General features: G+C 43.0%; 1 protein-coding gene across 3 annotated transcripts in view; it reads left to right on the top strand.

Moving 5' to 3' along the window:
- Positions 1–23,372, top strand: part of phip (PHIP subunit of CUL4-Ring ligase complex) — a 228,272-nt gene that overhangs the window by 71,988 nt on the left and 132,912 nt on the right. For all 3 annotated transcript variants that reach the window (XM_078212450.1, XM_078212449.1, XM_078212448.1), the window contains exon 8: positions 14,025–14,246. In XM_078212450.1, the coding sequence (XP_078068576.1) occupies positions 14,025–14,246 (222 nt within the window). The remainder of the gene's footprint in view (positions 1–14,024; positions 14,247–23,372) is intronic.

Genomic DNA, 23,372 nt, shown 5'->3' with positions numbered 1-23,372 from the left:
ACATAGTAAGGATCGTATGGTTCTAAAAACGCTATATAAAGACAAAATGTTATATTGTAGCTAACCTAGTATTGTTTGTCTGTAATTTGGCTAAATGAATGCAAGACAATTCCATTCCCAAAGACTGAAATTTCTGATTTTGCAGTAGGAAAGGACAAAAATGCAGTTGCAACTTCTCCCTCCCCAAATTTTAAATAACTGGGATTATTGGAGAAGTAGACTTTAACAACAGTACTTCAATACTATCAGAAAAACTGAGAAGAAAAAAAACAAGATATCGAGTGATTAAAATGAGCATGAACATGAGGAAAAAAAGACCTTCGAGCCTACCCTGAGTCATCAATGCAACTGATATTGATATTCATGATAACTGAATAACTATCACTGCTCCTGCAGTTTTGCCCCAATGCAACTATTCATCCACTCACTCCCATATCATGAATTTTATGGCCAAAGGGGGAAATCCTGCGGTCAATTCAGCAGAACTTTGGTAAGTTTATTTTTGACTCCCTAACAAAACTGAGCAAGTTCCACAGACTGCGGTAGTCCATAACTCAGCATAATCACATGTAACAAGAAATTGACCCCATAACCGGTTATATTGTCTTCTCTAAGAAGCTCCCTCTTAAAGAGTTATAACCAGTCCCTGTTCATCTCTCCTCGGCAGAATGTTTTGAGGGGCAATCGCCCTCTTATGGAATTAGCATCTGGTCGAATCCTATAATGAATTTATAAGGTGATACACCTGATCATTTTTAAAAAGTTATCTAATTGAATTGTTCGAATCTATGTTCATCTAAAGAAAAAAATCTCACTGATTTTCTCTCATGTGTTTGTCCAAAGTAAATATGTTAAAGCCTATGCTCGTAATAAAGAGCTTTAAGGGGCAGCACGGTGATAGTGGTTAGCACTGCTGCCTCACAGCATCAGGGATCCAGGTTCAATTCCGGCCTTGGGTCACTGTCTGTGTGGAGTTTGCACATTCTCTCTGTGTCTGCGTGGGTTTCCTCTGGTTGCTCCGGTTTCCTCCCACAGTCCAAAGATGTGCGGGTTAGGTTGATTGGCCATGCTAAATTGACCCTGGTTTCGGGGAATTAGCAGGATAAATGTGTGGGATTACGGGAATAAAGCCTGGGTGGAATTGTGGTCGGTACAGATTCAATGGGCCGAATGGCCTCCTTCTGCACTGTGGGGATTCTATGAATCCGATTCACCATAGTCTGCACCTTTTGTGGTGCCTCAATCTTTAGCATGTGTGGGGGCTATAAGAAAGCAGGAACTTTTTGTATGTTCTCTTGTAGATATGAAGCCTCCGCCTTCTACACTGTAGGATGTTTATGTACAAAATTTTGTCCTTGTGTAGTAGTTTAGCAAAACAAACTTTTGAGTGTCATTCTGACTGGGCGTATGTTTTTTTAAATTCATTTGTGGGACATAGGTGCGCTGGCCTGCGAGCATTTATTGCCCATCCCTAGTTGCCCTTGGAGGGCAGTTGAGAGTCAACCACATTGCTGTGACTCTGGAGTCATATGTGGGCCAGACCAGGTTAAGGATGGCAGATTTCCTCCCCTAAAGGACGTTAGTGAACCAGATAGGTTTTTCCAACAATCGACAGCGGTTTCATGGTCATCAGTAGATTTTTGATTCCAAATATTTCTTACTGAGTTCAAACCCAGGTCCTCAGAACATTAGCTGAGTTTCTGGATCAGTAGCACTAGTGATATCAATAGCGATAATACCACTAGGCCTTCGGCTCCCCCCATGTTTATTAAGCATTTTTGATTTTCCCCATTCAGTTGTTTTCCTTGTACGTTTGGGTAAATATGTGGGGTCACGGGAATAGGACCTGGGTGGGGTTGTTGTTGGTGCAGGCTCGATGGGCCAAACGGCCTCCTTCTGCACTGTAGATTCTATGATTCTGTGCAGCAGGGTGGCTACATTGTTTAAGCTGCGATTCACAGATAAGCCTACAAAGTGAGGCCTAGCAGGATGTTCAGCAGTTAGGCAATGAGTGGGGCATCACAGCTGACCAACTCAAGTCTGCTCTAATATCGCTCATCATGTACACGGGCACGCATTTTCCAGCAGGAATAATACTCAGGAATGAAAACCCTTGCTGATTTTTTTCTCCGCCTCTGTTCTCTAAGCCCATGGTTACAAAGTACTTTAAAACATTAAATAAAGCAATTTTATTAATGACATTGCCTACTGACAGATTTAGGAGTCTGCTAATAAATTTCAGTCCATCTGCACACGTTGGTTAGAGACTGCAGTGAGTAGTTACATGGGCTAAATGGTTTGATAAATAGGCATGTCATCAGATTACTTACAAGTTCTGTTACGAAGCCGTGACTCATTTTGAATTTTATGCCGGATTACATTTGTTTTTCTAAAATGTAGTTTTTTGAACATTATAGAAGCAGAAATGATTTCTGTTCCTTCCAAAATTTATGATGTGAGACCCATGCCATGTTTTACAGTTTCTCACTGAAAAATATTCTAGACTTGGCCCAGGACACTACCCCGAGGAACTCCTGGGGCTGAGATGATTGACCTTCAACAATTTCAACCATCTTCCTCTGTGCTGGGTCTGACTCCAACCAGCGGAAGGTTTACCCATAGTTACCAAATGTTGACCTTATTCCCATTGACTTCAGTATTGCTGGAGTTCCTTGATACCACACAGTCAAATGCTGCCTTGATGTCAAGGGCAGTCACTCTCACCTCACCTCTCGAGTTTAGCTCTTCTGTCCACGTTTGAATCAAGGCTGTAATGAGGTCAAGAGTTCAATGGGTCCGGCAGATCCCAAAATGAGTGTCAGTGAGCAGATTATTGCAGAGTAAGTGCTGCTTGAAAGCACTGTCAGTGACCCCTTCCATCACTTTTTTTTATTTGTTCATGGGATGTGAATGTCGCTGTCCAGGCCAGTATTATTTCCCATCTTTAATTACTCTTGAGAAGGTGTTGGTGTGCTGTCTTCTTGAACTGCTGCAATCCATGTGGTGCAGGAATACCTAAATTGCTGTTAGAGAGGGAGTTCCAGGATTTTGAAGGTGCTGTTGAAGGAACTTTGCTAATGATCAATAGTAGACGGATGGGGCGATAATTGACTGGGTGGGTTTTGTCCTTCTGTGGGCAGGACATACCTGGGCAACTTTCCATGTTGCTGGGTAGATGCCCAGAAATATGGTATAGATGTGGATGTACTGGAACAGCTTGGAGAGGGGCAAAGCTAGTTCTGGATCATAAGTCTTCAGCCAGCTTGGAGGCACAGGGGTTAGCACTGCTGCCTCACAGCACCAGGGACCTGGGTTCAATTCCAGCCTCGGATACTGTCTGTGTGGAGTTTGTGCGTTCTCCGCATGTCAGTCTAGATTTTCTCCGGGTGCTTCGGTTTCCTCCCACTGTCCAAAGATGTGTGGGTTAGGTTACTTGACCATGATAAATTGCCCGTTAGTGTCAAGGACATTAGCAGGATAAATATGTGGGGTTACGGGGATAGGGCATGGGTGGGATGGTTGTTGGTGCTGGCTTGATGGGCCAAATGGTCTCTTTATGCATTGTAGGTATTATATGATTAGTTAGGGAATATTGGAATAATCAAGCCTTAAAGTTACAGATGCATGGATGAAGGTTTCAGCCGCAAATGAGCTGAGGCAAGTGAGATTATGATAAAGTGGAAGTAAGCAATGTACAACATTAATGGGTTGGTAGCTTGGCATCGAAGAGGACATAAAGGTTTTAAGCAGTCTTGTTCAACCTGAGACAGTGGCTGGTGAAGGGGATGGAACTGGTGGCAAGTGCACATTGATAGTGGCGAAGACTGAAAATGATGGCTTTGGTCTTCCCAATGTTTGACTGGAGGAAATTGCAGCTCATTTAAGGGGAGGCGGTGACGCAGTGGTATTTTCACTGGATTAATAATCCAGAGGCCTAGGGTAATGTCCTGGGAACCCAGGTTCGAATCCCATCGGGGCAGATGGTGAAATTTGAATTCAATAAAAATCTGGACTTAAAAGTCTAATGATGACCATGAAACCACTGTTGATTGTCATTAAAAACCCATCTGGTTTGCTAATGTCCCTTAGGTAAGGAGATCTGCCATCCTTACCTGGTCTGGCCCACTTGTGACTCCAGATCCACAGTAACGTGGTTGACTCTTAAATGTAATCTGAAATGGCCTAGCAAGCCACTCAGTTCAAGGGCAATCAGGAACGGGCAACAAATGCTGGCCCAGATCCTATGAACGAATTTTAAAAATTAAGTCTGGTTATCAGACCAGCAGTCTGACAGCATGGAGAGTGAGGAAGTGAAAAAGGTGGTGGAGAAGGAGGAGCTATGAGTTTTTTGAATACATATTGAAGCTGAACACACATCTTTTAATGAAATGAGAAAGGAGTAGCATGTAGATGCAAAGAAATCACAAATAGGGCGTTTTGGGGACACCAGATTTGATTCAGGGGGCATCCACTTATTGAATTTATAGACTTGTCATTCGATCCATTTTAGAGATTTGTATTTTGCGCTCCTTGAACTTAGAATGGAAAAGCCAGATGTTTTCTTAAGATCTAAAAGAAATAAAACTAATCTGGATCACATCCGAGCATTTGTGATTTTTGGAGCTCGTTTGTATTTTTCCTACCTTAAAGGGAGATAGACTACATTACTATTGTGACCTCCTCTGGGGTATTCTGAACAGCATTATGGAGGAGGGAATCAATTTCTGTAAAAAAAAAATTTCGTCTGAACTCGGTGTCTACAAAATGATTGCTGCACTTATCTTTATTAAAGAGATTGCACTTTATTGTAGCTTATTATGTGTGGAGCACATCGGATGTTTCAGTGATGCGATGGCAGGTTTTGAATTCCTTAATTTTCAAGATGAGAGATGCTTGCACTGAAGAGTGATATACTTTTTCCACTCCAGGCACTCAATGGCAGCATCTCTCTCTCTGGAATAGCAGCCAAGTGCAAAGCAAAGCTTCTTGAGCTCAGTCCTAAAATTTACCTTGGGCGCAATCTCAAGAGCACCCTCTATTGCATGGGTATGGCATATCCATTTCAGTTTTTCTCTTTGGCCTTTCTGTGTCTGTGTCTCCTTGACTCCTCAATGACGTTTTTCAGCTTGTTGTTTTACTCGAAACTGGGATGAGACTGCCTAACTTCAAGTAGGTCCTTTGTATGAAGCACTCACTTGTTAAAACGAATGTAAACTAAGAAAGGTAAAGCATTGTGAAGATAAGTTACACATTGTTTGAATGGAAGTCTCAATGGATAAATAGAGGGAAGATGTCAGATGAGTTGGGTGTTTTATTTAACCATCCTTTGGATGCAACTGAATGGTGTCTGCATACGTGCATACTCATGCACATTGCAGTTCAGTTTTGAATGTACTTATGGTTTTATTTTATAATGAGTGACTATAAATATATATGTGTGTCTGCATATTATAATAAATATAGTACCTATATTCTTCATTGAAATTTGCTTAATTTGTACTATGCATAAATTTGAATAGAAATTGTGCAAAATGCTCTTCTGCTGTTTTATTTAAATATGGTTCAGATTACTGAATAATTTGAATTTTTTCAAGCAGAAGGTGACTTTGATTTAATAGGAATGGACTGTGGTACATTTTGGTTTCTTAAATAGGTCAATAAATAGTAATAAAAGCTGACGTACTGTGGATTAAGGTGATGTGGCATCTAATAACTTGGTTAAAAAAATACAGTGGTTTTTCACATATTTCAGTAACATATGATTGGTTCTGTCATCTTGGCGCTGTGTGCAGAGATCATTTAATCAATTAGTTCAAAATTCCTATTTGTGACAGCACATTTATTGTTTAGAATGCCATTTTGACTAGCATGTGCATGAAAGCAAAACATCTTTCCTCATGTGTCCTTTTATATATGGGATCAAGATAGTTTTATGTTTGAAAAAAGTCCCTCCTCATGGGTGGTTAGATTTGATTTATTATTGTCACGTGTTGGTATGCAGTGAAAGTATTGTTTCTTGCTCACTGTACAGACAAAGCATACCGTACATAGAAGGAAAGGGGAGGGTGCAGTGTGTACTGTTACAGTCATAGCCAGGGTGTAGAGAAAGATCAACTTAATGCGAGGTAGGTCCATTCAAAAGTCTGATGGCAGCAGGGAGGAAGCTGTTGTTGAGTCAATTGGTCCGTAACCTCAGACTTTTGTATCATTTCCTGACGGAAGAAGGTGGAAGAGAGTATCTCTGGGCTTCGTGGGGTCCTTAATTATGCTGGCTGCTTTTTTGAGGCAGCGGAAAGTATAGACAGTGTCGATGGATGGGAGGCTGGTTTGCGTGATGGACTGGGCTTTGTTCACGATTTTTTGAAGTTTCTTGCAGTCTTGGATAGAGCAGGAGCCATACCAAGCTTTGTTACAACCAGAAAGAATGCTTTCTATGGTGCATCTGTAAAAGTTGGTGAGAGTCATAGCTGACATTCCAACTTTCCTTAGTCTTCTGAGGAAGTAGAAGAGTTGGGGGGCTTTCTTAACAATCAGGAGTGTCAGCATGGGGAGACCAGGACAGATTGTTAGTGATCTGGACACCTAGAAACTTGAAGCTCTCGACCATTTCTACTTTGTCCCTATTGATGTAGACAGGGGCATGTCTTCCACTATGCTTCCTGAAGTCGATGATATCTCCTTCGTTTTGTTGACATTGAGGGAGAGATTACTGTTGTCGCACCAGTTTGCCAGATTCTCTATCTCTTTCTTGTGACTCTGCCTCATCATTGTTTGAGATCCGACCCACTACGGTGGTGCCATCAGCAAACCTGAAAATTGAGTTGGAGGGGAATTAGGCCATAGGTGTATAAGGAGTATAGTAAGGGGCTGAGGACACAGTCTTGTGGCGCACCAGAGTTGAGGATGATCGTGGAGGAAGTGTTGTTGCCTATCCTTACTGATTGCAGTCTGTGGGTTAGGAAATTCAGGATCCAGTTGCAGAGGGAGGGGCCTAGCCCCAGGCCACAGAGTTTGGAGATTAGTTTCGTAGGAATAATGGTGTTGAAGGCTGAGCTGTAGTCAATAAATAGGAGTCTACATAGGTGTCTTTGTTACCGAGGTGTTCCAGGGTTGAATGCAGGGCCAGGTAGATGGCGTCTGCTGTGGACCTGTTGTGGCGGTAGGCGAACTGTAGTGGATCCAAGAAATCTGGGAGGCCGGAATTGTTTCATGAAATGGCTAACCTTTTGAAGCACTTCATAATGATGGATGTCAGAGCCACCAGACGATGATCATTAAGGCATGCTGCCTGTCTTTTCTTTGCCATCGGGATGATGGTCGTCTTCTTGAAGCAGATAGGGACCTCAGATTCGTGTAAAAGAGGTTGAACATGTCTGCGAATACCTCCGTCAGCTGGTCCACGCAGGATCTGAGTGCTCGTCCGGATACCCCATCCAGGCCTGTCACTTTCCGTGGGTTGACCTTCGAGAAAGCTTCTCTGACATCTGCAGTGGTGACCTCAGATACAGATTCGTTTGAAGCTTCCGGGGTGGAGGGCGTGCCCTCGCTGACCTCTTACTCAAAACGGGCATAGATTGCGTTGAGCTCATTGAGGAGGGGTGCAATGGTGCCGGCGATTTTATATGCCTTCACCTTGTAGCCTGTAATGCCTTGCAGACTTTGCCATAGTCAGCGGGAATCCGTGTAGCTAGCCTGGGGCTCTAGCTTGGTCCAATACTGTCTTTTGTCATAGAAATCATAGAAACCCTACAGTGCAGAAGGAGGCCATTCGGCCCATCGAATCTGCACCGACCACAATCCCACCCAGGCCCGACCCCCACATATTTTACCCACTAATCCCTCTAACCTACGCATCCCAGGACTCTAAGGGACAATTTTTAACCTGGCCAATCAACCTAATCCGCACATCTTTGGACTGTGGGAGGAAACCGGAGCACCCGGAGGAGACCCACGCAGACACGAGGAGAATGTGCAAACTCCACACAGACAGTGACCCAAGTCATCTTTGATGGATCTCCATAGATCACATCTTGCTTTCTTGTATAGGTCAGGGTCGCCTGACTTGATGGCCTGGATGTCAGCAAGCATTGGATATCTCTGTTCATCCATGGTTTCTGTCTGGGAAACACATGGATTTGCTTCTTTGGCACACAGTCTTCTACACATTTACTAATGAAGTCAGTGACTGTAGTGGCGTACTCTTTCAGGCCGGTCGCAGAGTTTTAAAAGACTGACCAGTCCACTGACTCTATGGGGTGATAATTCATTGGGGAACAATGCACATATAGTAAAGGAGCTGAAGGGGTATGTGAACTGGATGGGTAAATGTGAATTGTGTAGTTTGCTCACACGCAGGGTGAAAGCCAACATGGACTGATGAGGCTTCATTGCATGTGAGTAGTGCGATTGCCAGTTGCAAAAGGGTAGCCTGATATTTCAATTAGTTGGAAAGTCAGGTGAAGGGGCAAAGCCTTTAATGCACAACTATGCTCCAAGACTGAAAAGAATAACAGGAGACCAGGTAAATCAGGGAGCAGTTAATTGGTGACACCAAGGTTAGATTTTAAAAATTAGGAAGATTGTACAAGAAGGGAAAATATTAAGGAGGTATCTAATTCCACAGCCTTGAGGTCCCAGGAAAGAATGAGAGTAATAACACAGCGTTAGATTTTGAGTTGAACTTGTGGGAACAGAAAGGAGAAGAAACACGTGTCGTGTTTGGAACTTAGAAAGAACAATTGACATTGATGTTTCACTAGGAATAAGTACAAATAATGTTTTGTAAAAGAAGGCAGAGAATTCAAAAGCAAGGAAGTTGTGGTAAACCTTTATAAGTCACTGGTTAAATTTCCGCTGGAGTATTGTCTTTAATTCTGGGCACCAGACTTTAGGAAGGATGTCGAATGCTGGGAGAGCATTCAGAGGTAATTTACCAGAATGGAACTGGGGTGAGGGACTTAGTTATGTGGCGATACTAGAGAAGCTGGGCTTGTTCTCCTCAGAGCAGAGAAGGTGAAGAGGAGATTAATTAAGAGAGGTTGTCAAAATTATTGAGGGGTTTTGATATTGGGTCGCCGGGGGGAGAAACTGCTGTCGCTGTCAGGAGAGCTGGTAATCACAGGGCACAGGTATAAGATAATTTTCAGAAATTTAAGAGGGGAAGTTCGGAGAAGTAGTTTAACTTGGTGAGTAGTCCTGGAAGCAGATTCTGTAGTCGCCTTCAAAAGGAGATTGGATCTTTGAAATAAACGGATTTGCAAAGATGTGAGGAAAGAGCATGGAGTGGGACAAATTGTTTGTTCTTTCAAAGAGCTGGAATAAACTCAGTGGAGTGAATGACCCACCTTCGTGTGCTGCATGATTCAAATTGTGCTGGATGAAAAAAGCTTGGAAAGGAATATGAGACTAAACCATTTTTATTGTTTTTGAACTTTACTACATTAGTTTTCATTCTGTTGTACTTTATGAAAATGTGTGATGATTTATATCATATCCTACACAGTGCTCACGAGCTTGTTCACTGTTTTGTCACGTGCGGTGCTGTGGTGAAGATAGCAAGTAACCTGGTGTGTGTTAAATACATCTTTCTTGCGGGTTGAAGGAGCAGAGGAAATGTGTCGTGCCTCTGTACCTTTAACTAAACATAGAGGAGCTATTTAAATAATACAGAATGTGAGAGGGGTGGGGAAGCACACCTCATTTCTTGATTTTACCAATTTCCCTGTATTTTCACGTTTGCGAACTCTGGAGGCGTGGAACCTTATTGTACTGTTTGAGCTTGACTGAGCTTTCTATTCCTCAACAAAACTGCTGTCTACTATCTTTAATCTATATCCTCTGCCAGTCCCTTTCCCACACCAAAGCCTCTGTGCTTTTACCAATCACTATGTGTTTGACTTCCTTAATATACTCCTAACCTGCCTTCATCCTTACAAATTAAAAGTTATTCTGAATGAATGACAACCTGTACCATAATCTGCTCAGGGTGCTTTACTTCTGTCATCACTATTCTTGGTGAGTTTCATGACCTCCCTGTATATTCCCTCTGTCTCATCAGATGAACCTTCAAATATTAAAGTATTTTCAAAAATCAGTCCATGGGGGGTTTCTCTTCTCCCTTTTCTTTCAATACTGGTTACTCCTTACTGCAATTCTGCAGAACCGTTGTTTTTTCAGCACTGTGTCTTTGGTTGGAACTCATTGACACAGTATCTTTACCCTGCCTCTGGCCTTCACACTGTCAAAACCTTCCTCCTCAAAATGCTTCTGTTTGACAATGTTTTTGCTGTCATCAGTCTCCTCCAACTCAGCTGTAACCCTTCCATTATCCACTTGGCTCCTCCTACTGATGTTCTGTATTTATTTTCTCTTGTCAAGGACTGAAGTATCTCCTTGATCATGAGGAGCTCGACTGAAATCTATATTGATCCAACTTCCCCTTATCTCAGTAGAGTCAGAAGCTTTAAAAATAACATGTGTGCACAATCTTAATCACATATTCAACTTAATTTGCAACCCAAAGCTTCCTGAGCCCACAGCAGCCCTGAATCACCGGAAAATCTGCCTTTGCCTCCTGCATGTAGAATTTGGTGCTGTCAGGTGTACTAATGTTACAGCAATCACATAATGTTGCAAATGACCTTTATTTCAAAGGGGGTGGAATATAAAATTAGGCAACTCTTACAAAGATGATAAAGGCACCAGTTAGACCGCACCTGGAGTACTGTGAACAGTTTTGGTCTCCTTATCTAAGGAAAGATACATTGGCATTGGAGAAAGTTTACAAGGTTGATCCCGGGTAGGGAGGAATTTTCTTATGAGGAGTGGTTAAATAGGTTGGATCGTTACTCATTGGAGTTTAGAAGAATGAGAGGCGATATTATTGAGACACTTGGAATTCTTAGGAGGCTTGACAGAATAGATTCCGAGAGGATGTTTCCCATTGTGGAAGGGACTAGGACTAGTGGGCATAAACTCAGAGTAAATGGTCGCCCATTTAAAGGAGATGAGAAATTTCTTTACACAGAGGGTAGTGAACCTGTGGAATCCTTGACTGCAGAGGGCTGTAGAGGCTGGGTCATTAAGTATGTTCAAGGCTGAGACAGACTGATATTTAATCAGTAAGGGAATCAAGGGTTACGGGGATAAGGTGGGAAAGTAGAGTTGAGGATTATATCAGATCAGTCATGAGCTCATTGAATGGTGGAGCATACTCGATGGGCCGAATGGCCTACTTCAGCTCCTATGTCTTATGGTTGGTGTAATTACAGTTGTACTTATAAGTAGACAGTGTGTGACTGATAAAGTCAGTGTCAAATTTAACATTTAACTAGCTGTCTTCTCATATTTTAGGATTTCCAAATAAATATGATTAGTGTTGGTTTTGAGATGGCGCGGTTGATCTAACTAGCTATCAGGGAATCATATTTTATTGAAGATGATATTGTTTGATTTCTGGCAGAATGTGGTTCTACACAGTAAGAAGTCTCACAACACCAGGTTAAAGTCCAACAGGTTTATTTGGTAGCAAAAGCCACGAGCTTTTGGAACAGGCTGTCCCTTCGTCCACAGAATGTGGGTTCTACCAGCAGAGCAGTTGCCATTGTGGCCAATGTAATAGATTGCTTTTATCACAGAAATGACAGATAATACGACTGAATATTCTCATGGATTTTTGGGGAATTTGTTGTCTATTCGATAGATGTAAAATTAGTCAGAAAGTTTCCAGTTTTGGAAATATGATCCACACCATTGCACTGGTGATGATTTCTCTATTTTAGTCAACAGTAAAAACGGCTTGCATTTATTCAGGGTCTTGAATATAATAAAATGTCGCAAGGCACTTGATTGATTTTGATTTGATTTATTATTGTCACATGTATTAGCATACAGTGAAAAGCATTGTTTCTTGCGTGCTATACTGACAAAGCATACCATTCAAAGATAAGGAAATGAGAGAGTGTAGAACGTAGTGTTACAGTTATAGCTAGGGTGTAGAGAAAGATCAACTTAATGTGAGGTAGGTCCACTCAAAAGTCTGACGGCAGCAGGCAAGAAGCTGTTCTTGAGTCGGTTGGTATGTGATCTCAGACTTTTGTATCTTTTTCCCGACGGAAGAAGGTGGAAGAGAGAATGTCTGAGGTGCGTGGGGTCCTTAATTATGCTGGCTGCTTTGCCAAGGCAATGGGAAGTATAGACAGAGTCAATGGATGGGAGGCTGTTTTGCGTGAGGGACTGAGCTACATTCACGACCTTTTGTAGTTTCTTGCGATCTTGGGCAGAGCAGGAGCTAGACCAAGCTGTGATACAACCAAAAAGAATACTTTCTGTGGTGCATCTGTACAAGTTGGTGGGAGTTGTAGCTGACGTGCCAAATTTCCTTAGTCTTCTGAGAAAGTAGAAGTGTTGGTGGGCTTTCTTAAGTATAGTGTCGGCAAGGGGGCCCAGGACAGGTTGTTGGTGATCTGGACACCTAGAAACTTGAAGCTCTCGATCGACCGTTTCTACTTCGTCCTCATTGATGTAGACAGGGGCATGTTCTTCTCTGCGCTTTCTAAAGTCGATGACAACCGTCTTCATTTTGTTGACATTGAGGGAGAGATTATTGTCACCGCACCAGTTCACCAGATTCTCTATCTCATTCCTGTACTCTGTCTCGTCATTGTTTGAGATCTTTCCCATTACGGTGGTGTCGTCAGCAAACTTGAAAATCGAATTGGAGGGGAATTTGGCCACACAGTCATAGGTGTAAGGAGTATAGGGCGGCACAGTGGCACCGTGGTTAGCACTGCTGCCTCACAGCACCAGGGACCCAGGTTTGATTGACAGCTTGGGTCACTCTGTGTAGAGTTTGCACATTCTTAATGTATCTGCTTGGGTTTCCTCCAGGTGCTCTGGTTTCCTCCCACCTTCCAAAGATGTGCAGATTAAGTGATTTGGCCATGCTAGATTCTCCCTCAGTGTACCCAAACAGGTGCCGGAGTGTGGTGACTAGGGAATTTTCACAGTAACTTTATTGCAGTGTGAATGTAAGCCTACTTGTGACTAATAAATAAACTTTAAATCTTTAGTCGGGGTCTGAGAACACAGCCTTATGGGGCACCGGTGTTGGGGATGATCGTGGAAGAGGTGTTGTTGCCTAACCTTACTGATTGTGGTCTGTGAGTAAGGAAGCTCTGGATCCAGTTGCAGGGGGAGGAGCCAAGGCCCAAACCATGGTGTTTGGAGATCAGTTTCATGGGAATAATAGTGTTGAAGGCTGAGCTGTAGTCAACGAATAGGAGTCTGACATAGGTGCCTTTGTTATCTAGGTGTTCCAGGGTTGAGTGCAGGGCCGGGTTGTGGCCGTAGGCAAACTGTAGTGGATCCAGGTCGTCCGGGAAGCTGGAATTGATTCACGCCATGACTAGCCTTTCGAAGCACTTCATCATGATGGCTGTCAGAGCCACTGGACGATAGTCATTGAGGCACGCTGCTTGGTTTTTCTTAGGTACCGGGATGATGGTCATCTTCTTAAAGCAGATAGGGACCTCAGATTGTTGTAAAGTGTTGTAAAGCAGAACCTGACACTGACCTGCATAGAATGATATTAAGGCAGATGGTCAAAGAATAAGATTTTAAGCAGCACCTTTAAAGGAGGATAGAAAGGAAGCAAGGTTGAAAGGTGTGGGGAGGAAATTCCAGAGCTTAGGGTCCAGATAGCTGAAGGTACTGCCAACAATCTAGCCAGGATCCTCAAGAGGCCAGAATGAGAAGAACGCAAAGAACGTGCAAGGCCGGAGGAGATTACAGAGATCGGGTGGAGTTGGGGATGAGATGTGAAAGGCCATGGAAGGAAAGCAAGGATGAATATTTAAAATCAAGGAATTGCTTAACAATGTATATATGTGTTTATAAGATATTATCAATGCAATTGTGATATAAAGCACCAATGTGTGTAGACTCGATGGAAATCTTGTGAATAAATCTGTCTGATAGGGTTCATCAAGCTTTGAATTGACATTCCTTATATTTTGAATGTACAGGGATCTGATGATTGTCTGGTGAAGATCTGGACAACAGATGATGGCAGGCTACTGGCAACTTTACGAGGACATTCTGCTGAAATCTCAGACATGGCAGTAAACTATGAAAATACCATGATTGCTGCAGGCAGCTGTGATAAAATCATCCGGGTTTGGTGCCTTCGGACATGTGCGCCCTTGGCAGTTCTGCAGGGTCACACTGCATCCATCACATCCGTGCAGGTAAAGTAAACCCTTGATAATATAATTAACCACAACCAACTTCTGCCCTTAATGTGTTCAGTTTTTGGTGATAACCTTTTTTTAAAAAAATCATTAATAGTGGAACTTAGGCAGAGAAATAATAACCAGGCGGGTTTGAAATATGGGATAGAAAGCCTGAGAGAGGACAAAGTAGAGCAAGGACAGGAACGGGACATTGTGCAGAGGAGCTCCAAGAGAGGAGGAGACCGGCCGAGGTTGGGAATGGGATACTGAAGGGAAAACCAGAGAGAGGGGGACAAGGACAGGAATGGGATACAGAGGGAAAATAAGGGAGAGGAAGAAACAGAATAGGAATGGGAAACAGGGAAGTAAAACCTGGGAGAGAAAATGACAGGGTGAGGGGAACAATAAAGCTGATCTATTTACAAAGCGTGTTCCGGGTTGAGTTGGATGCTATCCGGTCTGTTCCATTGAATATTCTACTTGGGCACTCAGTAGCTTTCCCAGAGACGGCCAGTAACTTTTCCTTTCATTTTTCAGGGAAGTGAATTTTGAATATCTCTGACTGACTGTCTGTATTGTGCTGTTAATTTTAATACGCATACATGCCAGCGCTCCTTGAACTAACTTATCCGACTTATAATCAATCAAGGGATTTGGGGATAGCACAGGGTAGTGGAGTTGAAGTAGAAAACTAGCCAGAATATTATTAACTGTTGGATTTGACTGAAGGAGCAAAACAGCCTCATCCTGCTCCCATTTCTTAAGTTTTTAGTATATCAAGTGCAGGCTGACATATTTAGCTCAATAGGACCTGGGTCCAAAATAAGTATTTTGTTAGTGTTAAACAAAAATTACTTAAATCCATTATTTTAATTTGTTCAAGGTAAGGTGCTGGGCATTAAGTAATGCTTTAAAGGCAAATTTTAACTACGGACACTGCTAAAAGACAGACAATTCCTCAAATACATTATTTCCAACAGCATTTTTTGTAATATCTTTGCGTAATAAAAATGAGTGGATCCTTTTCCTCGCCTGTTAGAAGCTGCGAGCTCCTTTTGAGTGATTGCTCAGCAGCCCTTTTTCACTGATGAGACCAAATTTTGCAAGAGCTGCTTGACATTAATAGAAAACTGCAAATGTTTAGGCAGGATGCATTTCTTTTAGCAGATTTAATAAAAATGTTAATGTGCATCCTGTGCTCCGACTGATAGGAAAAATAATTGATCTGAAACTCATAGAATTCCCAGATTTCCATGTATTTGAACCAATAATGAACGTGGTTCAATTTGGTTATGTTTGTTGTTTGCAGTGAAGGAATATATTTTCAGAATTAAAAGCAGTTCATTCCACTCCATGTTAAATCGCCTCCATTGTGGAAATGTTGAGACAAAAATTTATCCCCCGTACATAATAAATAACTTTGTGATTCTATGCATGTTAAATCGTATATTCTGGATAATCTCAATTTCTTTCTGATTGACTCGCATCAATCATCATTGGTCCTGCCACCTAAAACTCGGTACCAGTACATTGGGCCCTATTTTACCATTTTGCTTCTAAGTGCTGGGTGGACTTGAAACTGGGAGTGTTTCAGATCCGACCTTCAGACCCGTTCTCAGGCGCCTCCATTACGCACTCTGCCTGCAAAAATATCAGCAATTCTGTATCGCGCTGCAGAAGCCTGTGGGCGGGGCTTAATGCACCCGAAACCCTGCAGCTCCGATCGGCGCCTCCAACTGCGCATGCGCAGAAACAAATGGTAGAATGCTGCTTCCCTGCCACATCCCTCCCGGGCCGGATAATGCCTCCTGACAGACATTGCCCCACCCCCACAATGTTACTGACCCCCTTATCACCTCACCCCCTCCGCCACCCAGACCGATCTTGGCCCCCCCCCCCCCGCCGATGTCAGGCAAAGTAATCCACTCTTTCCCTTCACCCCCCTGCCCCCACTGATCTCAAGCAGAGTGGCAGCAGACCCACCTTCCCCTTCCCCAGGCACTTACCTTCTCGCTAACCCTCACTGATGGAGTGCCCGAATCGAACTTATATGGAGCCTGTCTGTTTCGCGCCGATTCCGGATGGGCGAACACGGTGGTAAAGAGGGAAGTGCTGGTGAAGTTGGGTGTGCAGCCCATTAAGTCAATTTAAATGCATGCAAACGTATTTAAATAGCCGTTGCACCAGTTTTGGGCGCGGTCCCGATCGCGGCCATTTTTGGGCCTTGGTAAAGGGGGAACCGGTGCAGAGATGGGCACAGATCGCGCTACTCGCCTCATGCCCGACTTTTACCAAGTTTTCGCGCCCAAAAACAGGTACAACTTCATGGTAAAATCGGGCCCAAAAAAATTTAGTCCAAACTAAGATTGAAGACAAAACAAAGGCGGAATTCTGAAATAAAATGGAAGGGTCCGGCAGCATCTGCTGAGAAAGAGACAGAGATAATCGCTCTGATATTTACATAGGGATGATAGCCAAAACTTGGAAATCCTGTGGATGCGGAAGTCCTGCCGAATTTAACAGCAGGATCCCATTATCATTTCTCTATTTTACTTCCCTTCTGGTGAAACCGGGTAGATTGGAAGGCTGCCCAGCTGCCTGGCGGGAAAGCTGTCAACAGCCAGGCACTGTTGGGAATGGTTGGACTGGTGACCGGGAGAGAGGGAAAGCTGACAGGTTAAGGAAGAGGTGGTGGATGGACTAGCAATTGGGATGGAAGGAATGACGTATTGAGAGTTGAGTTGGGGGTGGTGGTGGTTGGGAGTCTTGAGGCCGTAAGTTCTGGAGCAGTCAGCCAATTGTAGCAGCAAGGAAGGGTTTGCCTGCATGGTTAGGATTGGTTGGTGGGGAAGGGGGTGCAAGAGTAGGCCATTCAGTGCTTTGAGCCTGCTTTGCCATTCCTTATGATCGTGGCTGATCATCCAACTCCGTAACCTGTTCCTGCTTTCCCCCCATATCCTTTGATCCCTTTAGAACTCTCTCTTGAGAACATACAATGTTTTGGCCTCAACTACTTTCTGTGGTAGAGAATTCCTCAGGCTGACCACTCTCTGGGTGAAAATATTTCTCCTCATCTCTGTCTTAAAAGGTCAACCCAGACTGTGACCCCTGGTTCTGGACTCCCCGCCATCAGGAACATTCTTTCTGCATCAACCTGTCTAGTCTTGTTGTAATTTTATAGGTTTCTATGAGATTCCCCCTCATTGTTCTGACTTCCAGCATATATAATCCTAACCGACTCAATCTCTAGCCATACCTCAGTCCCACCTTACCAAGAATCAGTCTGGTAAACCTTTGCTGCACTCCATCCATAGCAAGAGCATTCTTCCTCAGATAAGGAGACCAAAACTGCACACAATATTGCTGGAATGGTCTCACCAGGGCCCTGTATAACTGCAGCAGCATATCCCTGCTCCTGTACTTGAATCCTTTCTCTATGAAGGCCAACATACCATTTGCCGCCTTAACCGCTTGCTGCCTTAACCGCTTGCTGCACCTGCATGCTTACCTTCAGTGTTTGGTGTATAAGAACACCCAGGTCTCATTGCATATTTCCCTCTCTCAATCTATAGCCATTCTGATTATAATCTGCCTCCTTGTTTTTGCTGCCAAAGTGGATAACCTCACATTTATCCACATCATACTGCATCTGCCATGTATTTTCCCAATAACTTGACTTCTTTCACTGCTCACCCTCCCACCCAGCTTAGTACCATCTGTGAATTTAGAGATATTGCGTTTAGTTTCCTCATCTAAATCATTAATATACGTTGGGAATAGCTGGGGTCCTAGCACTGATCCCTGAAGTACCGCACTGATCACTGCTTGCCACTTAGAAAAATACCTGTTTATTCCTACTCTTTGTTTCCTGTCTGCCAACCAGTTTTTGATTGATCTCAATACACTCCCCCAATCCCATGTACTTTAATTTTATATGCTGATCTCTTAGTGGGATCTTGTCAAAAGCTTCCTGAAAGTCCAAATAAACCATATCCACTAATTTCCCTTCATCAACTCTACTAGTTACATCCTCAAAGAATTCCAGTAGATTTGTCAAGCATGATTTCGTTTTCATAAATCCATGCTGGCTCTGTCCGATCCTGCCACTGTTTTCCAAGTTCGCTGCTATAAAATCTTTGATAATGGACTCTAGCATTTTCCCCACTACCGATGTCAGACTGACTGTTCTATAATTCCCCGTTTTCCCTGTACCTCCCTTTTTAAATAGTGGGGTTAAATAGTTACATTAGCTCCTCTCCAATCCATACGAGCTGTTCCAGAGTCTATAGAACCTTGGAAGATGACCACCAATGCATCCACTATTTCCAGGACGACTTCCTTAAGTACTCTGGATGTAGATTATCAGGCCTTGGGGATGTATCGGCTTTCAATCCCAACAATTTCCCCAACACCATTTCCCTACGAATGTTGATTTATTTCAGTTCCTCCCTCTCACTGAACCCTGTGTTCCCCAACATTTCCTCCTTTGTGAAGACACAACCAAAGTATGTATTTAGTTGGTCAGCCATTTCTTTGTTCCCCATTATAAATTCCTGTTTCTGACTGTAATGGACCTATCTTTGTTGTCACCAGTCTTTTTCTCTTCACATACCTATCAAAACTTTTACAGCCAGTTTTTATGTTCCTTGCAAGCTTACTCTCGTACTCTATTTTCCCCTCCATAATCAATTCCTTGGCCCTCATTTGCTGAATTATGTAGGGTGTTGAGGGTAGCATCTCTGCTCCTCCAGGCTCACAAGGAGTGCTGTAAGAAGCACTTAACTTCTGCAGTTAGCTGCTAAGTTTCCTGAGCCTTGGGAGACCCAGCCGACAAGTATGAAGTTTAAATCAGGCTCCAGAGTGTCCTGTAGGTGCATGATTTAAATATCATAATGAAGGATCTTGCCTCTCCAAAATGCGACACATGCATGCAGTCAAGCAGTGTCATAAAAATGCACAAGTAAGTTCATACACAGCAGGTTGGAGTTTTATTCTGTCATTTTTAATCTTTTAATGTGGCTGTCTCCTATCTGTCATGTGGTCGGTTGGTGGTGGTGGGTTAATATGGACCCAAGATTTGCTGGTCCATGACTTTTCATCAGATGTTTTCTGCTATAAATGCTATATTTTTTTCTTTTAAAGCAATCTGTTTTGTAAACAGAATTTAGCTGCCTTATTGCCATTGAAACAGAACGAATCACTGCCCATTTCAGAGCTATGGAGAATATTGAGAAGGAGGGACTCTCTCAGTCATTTTAAAACTATACGACCACAATTTTGTGTATTTGCATGGAGCTAATACCTTTGTTTTATTCTTGCAAAAATGACTTCACTTGATTAATCATATCCATGTCTAAATGGATGTAGTTGATGCATTAAAGGTGTGAATGCCTCATTACATCAGTCAAGGATCCTTCACTTGCTCCAAGTATTACTTGGTTTTAAAACTAATAGAATGATACAGCACAGAACGAAGCCACCTGCTCCAACTTTTGGTAGAGCTATCCAATTCTCTTTTGAATGTTACTGTTGATCTGCTTTCACCACTTAGCCAATACGTTCCAGAGCACAGCAACTGGGTGCGTTTTTAAAAAAAAGTTTTCACTTGCTGCCTCTGATATTTTTTTTTGACAGTCACCTTAAATCCATGTCCTCTGACTACTGACACTTCTGCCACTGGAAACAGTTTCTTCTTGTTTACCCAATGCTAAAAAAAATCATGATTTTTTAATACCTCTGTTAAATCTCATCTTAACATTCTCTTGCCTAAGGAGGAAAGACCCAGCGCCTCTAGTCTCTCCATTTAGTGGAAGTATTTCACCCTGGTATAATTTTGGTCAATCAGTTTTACACCTCTCTAAGGCATTTACTGCCTTTTGTGTTTCATAACATCTGTGAACTTTGAAATTACATCTTCTATACCCAAGTTTGGGTTACCAATATATATACAGAATAGAATAGAATCCCTATAGTGCAGAAGGAGGCCATTCAGCCCATCGAGTCTGCACTGAACACAATCCCACCCAGATCCTATTCCCGTAACCCCTCATATTTACCCTGACGCTAGGTTTTTTAGTTTAACATGGTCAATCCACCTAACCCACACATCTTTGGACTGTGGGAGGAAACTGGAGCACCTGGAGGAAACCCACGCAGACACAGGGAGAATGTGCAAACTCCGCACAGACGTTGACCCGAGGCCAGGATCGAACCCAGGTCCCTGGTGCTGTGAGGCAGCAATGCTAACCACCGTGCCACCGTATATAATCAAAAAGAATGGTAATCCTAATACCGACTCCTGGGGGACACCACTATTAACGTTTATTTATTAGTGTCACAAGTAGGCTTAAATTAACACAGCAATGCAGTTACTGTGAAAATCCCCTAGTTGACACACTCCGGCGCCTGTTCGGGTACACTGAGAATTTGGCATGGCCAATAAACCTAACGAGCACGTCTTTTTGGCCTGTGGCAGGAAACTGGAGCACTGGAGGACACCACACGGGCACAGGGAAAACGTGCAGACTCCATGCAGACAGTGACCCAAGCTGGGTCCCTGGCACTGTGAGGCAGCAGTGCTAACCACTGTGCCACCATGCTGTCCTGTGTATTTCCTAAACACCGTGTATTTCCTAAAGTCTGAAAAGCAACCATTCAGCTCACCTCTATTTTCCACCCTTAACTAACTATATTCATGTCTTCATTGTCACTTTAATCTCATGGGCTTTAATTTTGCTATAATGTGGTACTTTGTCATTCACCTCTTTTACACAACATCAATCACGTTACCTTCATCAATCCTCTTCATTACTGCATCAAAGGACGTGTTCAAGTCAGTCAGACATAATTTGTCTTTAACAAATCTGTGCTGACTTTAATTTATTAGCTCATAGTTTTCCAAATATCAGTTAATTGTGTTGTGGTTCATTGTCTCTGAAAGCACTGAGATTAGGTTGACCGGCCTGAAGTGGCTGAGTTTTATCCTCTGCTCTTTTTTTTAAATGGGGGTGCAACATTTGCAATCCTCTCCCCAATTCCCATACCCAAGGAGGATTGGAAGATTGTGGCTAACCTTTGATACCTAGGATGCGTCCTGTTCTGATTTCACTACTTTGAGTACTCCCAATCTTTTCAATACCTCCTCCTTATCTTTGTCCTATCCAATCCCACTTCTGACTCATCCTTTAATGCTGCATTCACAGAATTCTCTTTAGTGAAGGCAGTTGCAAAGTACTCATTTGGTACTTTATCCACGTCCTCTTCCTCCACAAGAAGAGCTATTTTATGGTCACTAATCAACCTTACTCTTGCTTTGACTGCCCTTTTATTACTTGTATGTTTATCAAAGACTTTTGCATTCACTTTTGTGTTGGTCATTAATTTTTTTAATACTATCTGTTTGCTCCTCTTTTTTCAATTTTTTTAACATTCAGCTAGGTTCTATAATGCATTGTGTCACTTGCAATTGGCAGGAGCGTCCTTTCTCTGTTTCTTTTTTAATTCCTGTATCATTAGTCATCCAGGGAGCTGGACCTTTGGACACCCTTCCTTTCCTACTTGTGGTACTGAGTCATAGAACATAGAACATAGAACAGTACAGCACAGAACAGGCCCTTCGGCCCACGATGTTGTGCCGACCTTCATCTGAAACCAAGATCAAGCTATCCCACTCCCTACCATCCTGGTGTGCTCCATGTGCCTATCCAATAACCGCTTAAATGTTCCTAAAGTGTCTGACTCCACTATCACTGCAGGCAGTCCATTCCACACCCCAACCACTCTCTGCGTGAAGAACCTACCTCTGATATCCTTCCTATATCTCCCACCATGAACCCTATAGTTATGCCCCCTCGTAATAGCTCCATCCACCCGAGGAAATAGTCTTTGAACGTTCACTCGATCTATCCCCTTCATCATTTTATAAACCTCTATTAAGTCTCCCCTCAATCTCCTCCGCTCCAGAGAGAACAGCCCCAGCTCCCTCAACCTTTCCTCATAAGACCGACACTCCAAACCAGGCAGCATCCTGGTAAATCTCCTCTGCACTCTTTCCAGCGCTTCCACATCCTTCTTATAGTGAGGTGACCAGAACTGCACGCAATATTCCAAATGCGGTCTCACCAAGGTCCTGTACAGTTGCAGCATAACCCCACGGCTCTTAAACTCCAACCCCCTGTTAATAAAAGCTAACACACTATATGCCTTCTTCACAGCTCTATCCACTTGAGTGGCAACCTTTAGAGATCTGTGGATATGGACCCCAAGATCTCTCTGTTCCTCCACAGTCTTCAGAACCCTACCTTTGACCCTGTAATCCACATTTAAATTAGTCCTACCAAAATGAATCACCTCACATTTATCAGGGTTAAACTCCATTTGCCATTTTTCAGCCCAGCTTTGCATCCTATCTATGTCTCTTTGCAGCCTACAACACCCCTCCACCTCATCCACTACTCCACCAATCTTGGTGTCATCAGCAAATTTACTGATCCACCCTTCAGCCCCCTCCTCTAAGTCATTAATAAAAATCACAAAGAGCAGAGGACCAAGCACCGATCCCTGCGGCACTCCGCTAGCAACCTGCCTCCAGTCCGAAAATTTTCCATCCACCACCACCCTCTGTCTTCGATCAGGCAACCAGTTACCTATCCAATCGGCCAACTTTCCCTCTATCCCACACCTCCTTACTTTCATCATAAGCCGACCATGGGGGACCTTATCAAACGCCTTACTAAAATCCATGTATATGACATCAACTGCCCTACCTTCATCAACACACCTAGTTACCTCCTCAAAAAATTCTATCAAATTTGTGAGGCACGATTTGCCCTTCACAAATCCGTGCTGACTATCCCGGATTAATCCGCATCTTTCTAAATGGTCGTAAATCCCATCCCTAAGGACCTTTTCCATCAATAATCCCATCCCTAAGGACCTTTTCCATCATCTCTTCTTTGGAATCCTCCTATTATTTAGTCACTGTTTTGCGTAGTAATTTTTGACTCCAATCCATCTGGACCAGATTCCCATTCAACTCATTGAAGTTAGTCATCCACCAGTTGAGTGTATTTCTGTTGGATTGTACCTTGTTCTTTGCCATGGCTGTTATAAGCTTGATATTATTATAATCACTATTCTCAA

This window comes from Mustelus asterias, chromosome 5 (assembly GCF_964213995.1).
Source record: "Mustelus asterias chromosome 5, sMusAst1.hap1.1, whole genome shotgun sequence".
Lineage (NCBI taxonomy): Eukaryota > Metazoa > Chordata > Chondrichthyes > Carcharhiniformes > Triakidae > Mustelus > Mustelus asterias.
This window is presented reverse-complemented; position numbering and strand designations above follow the sequence as displayed.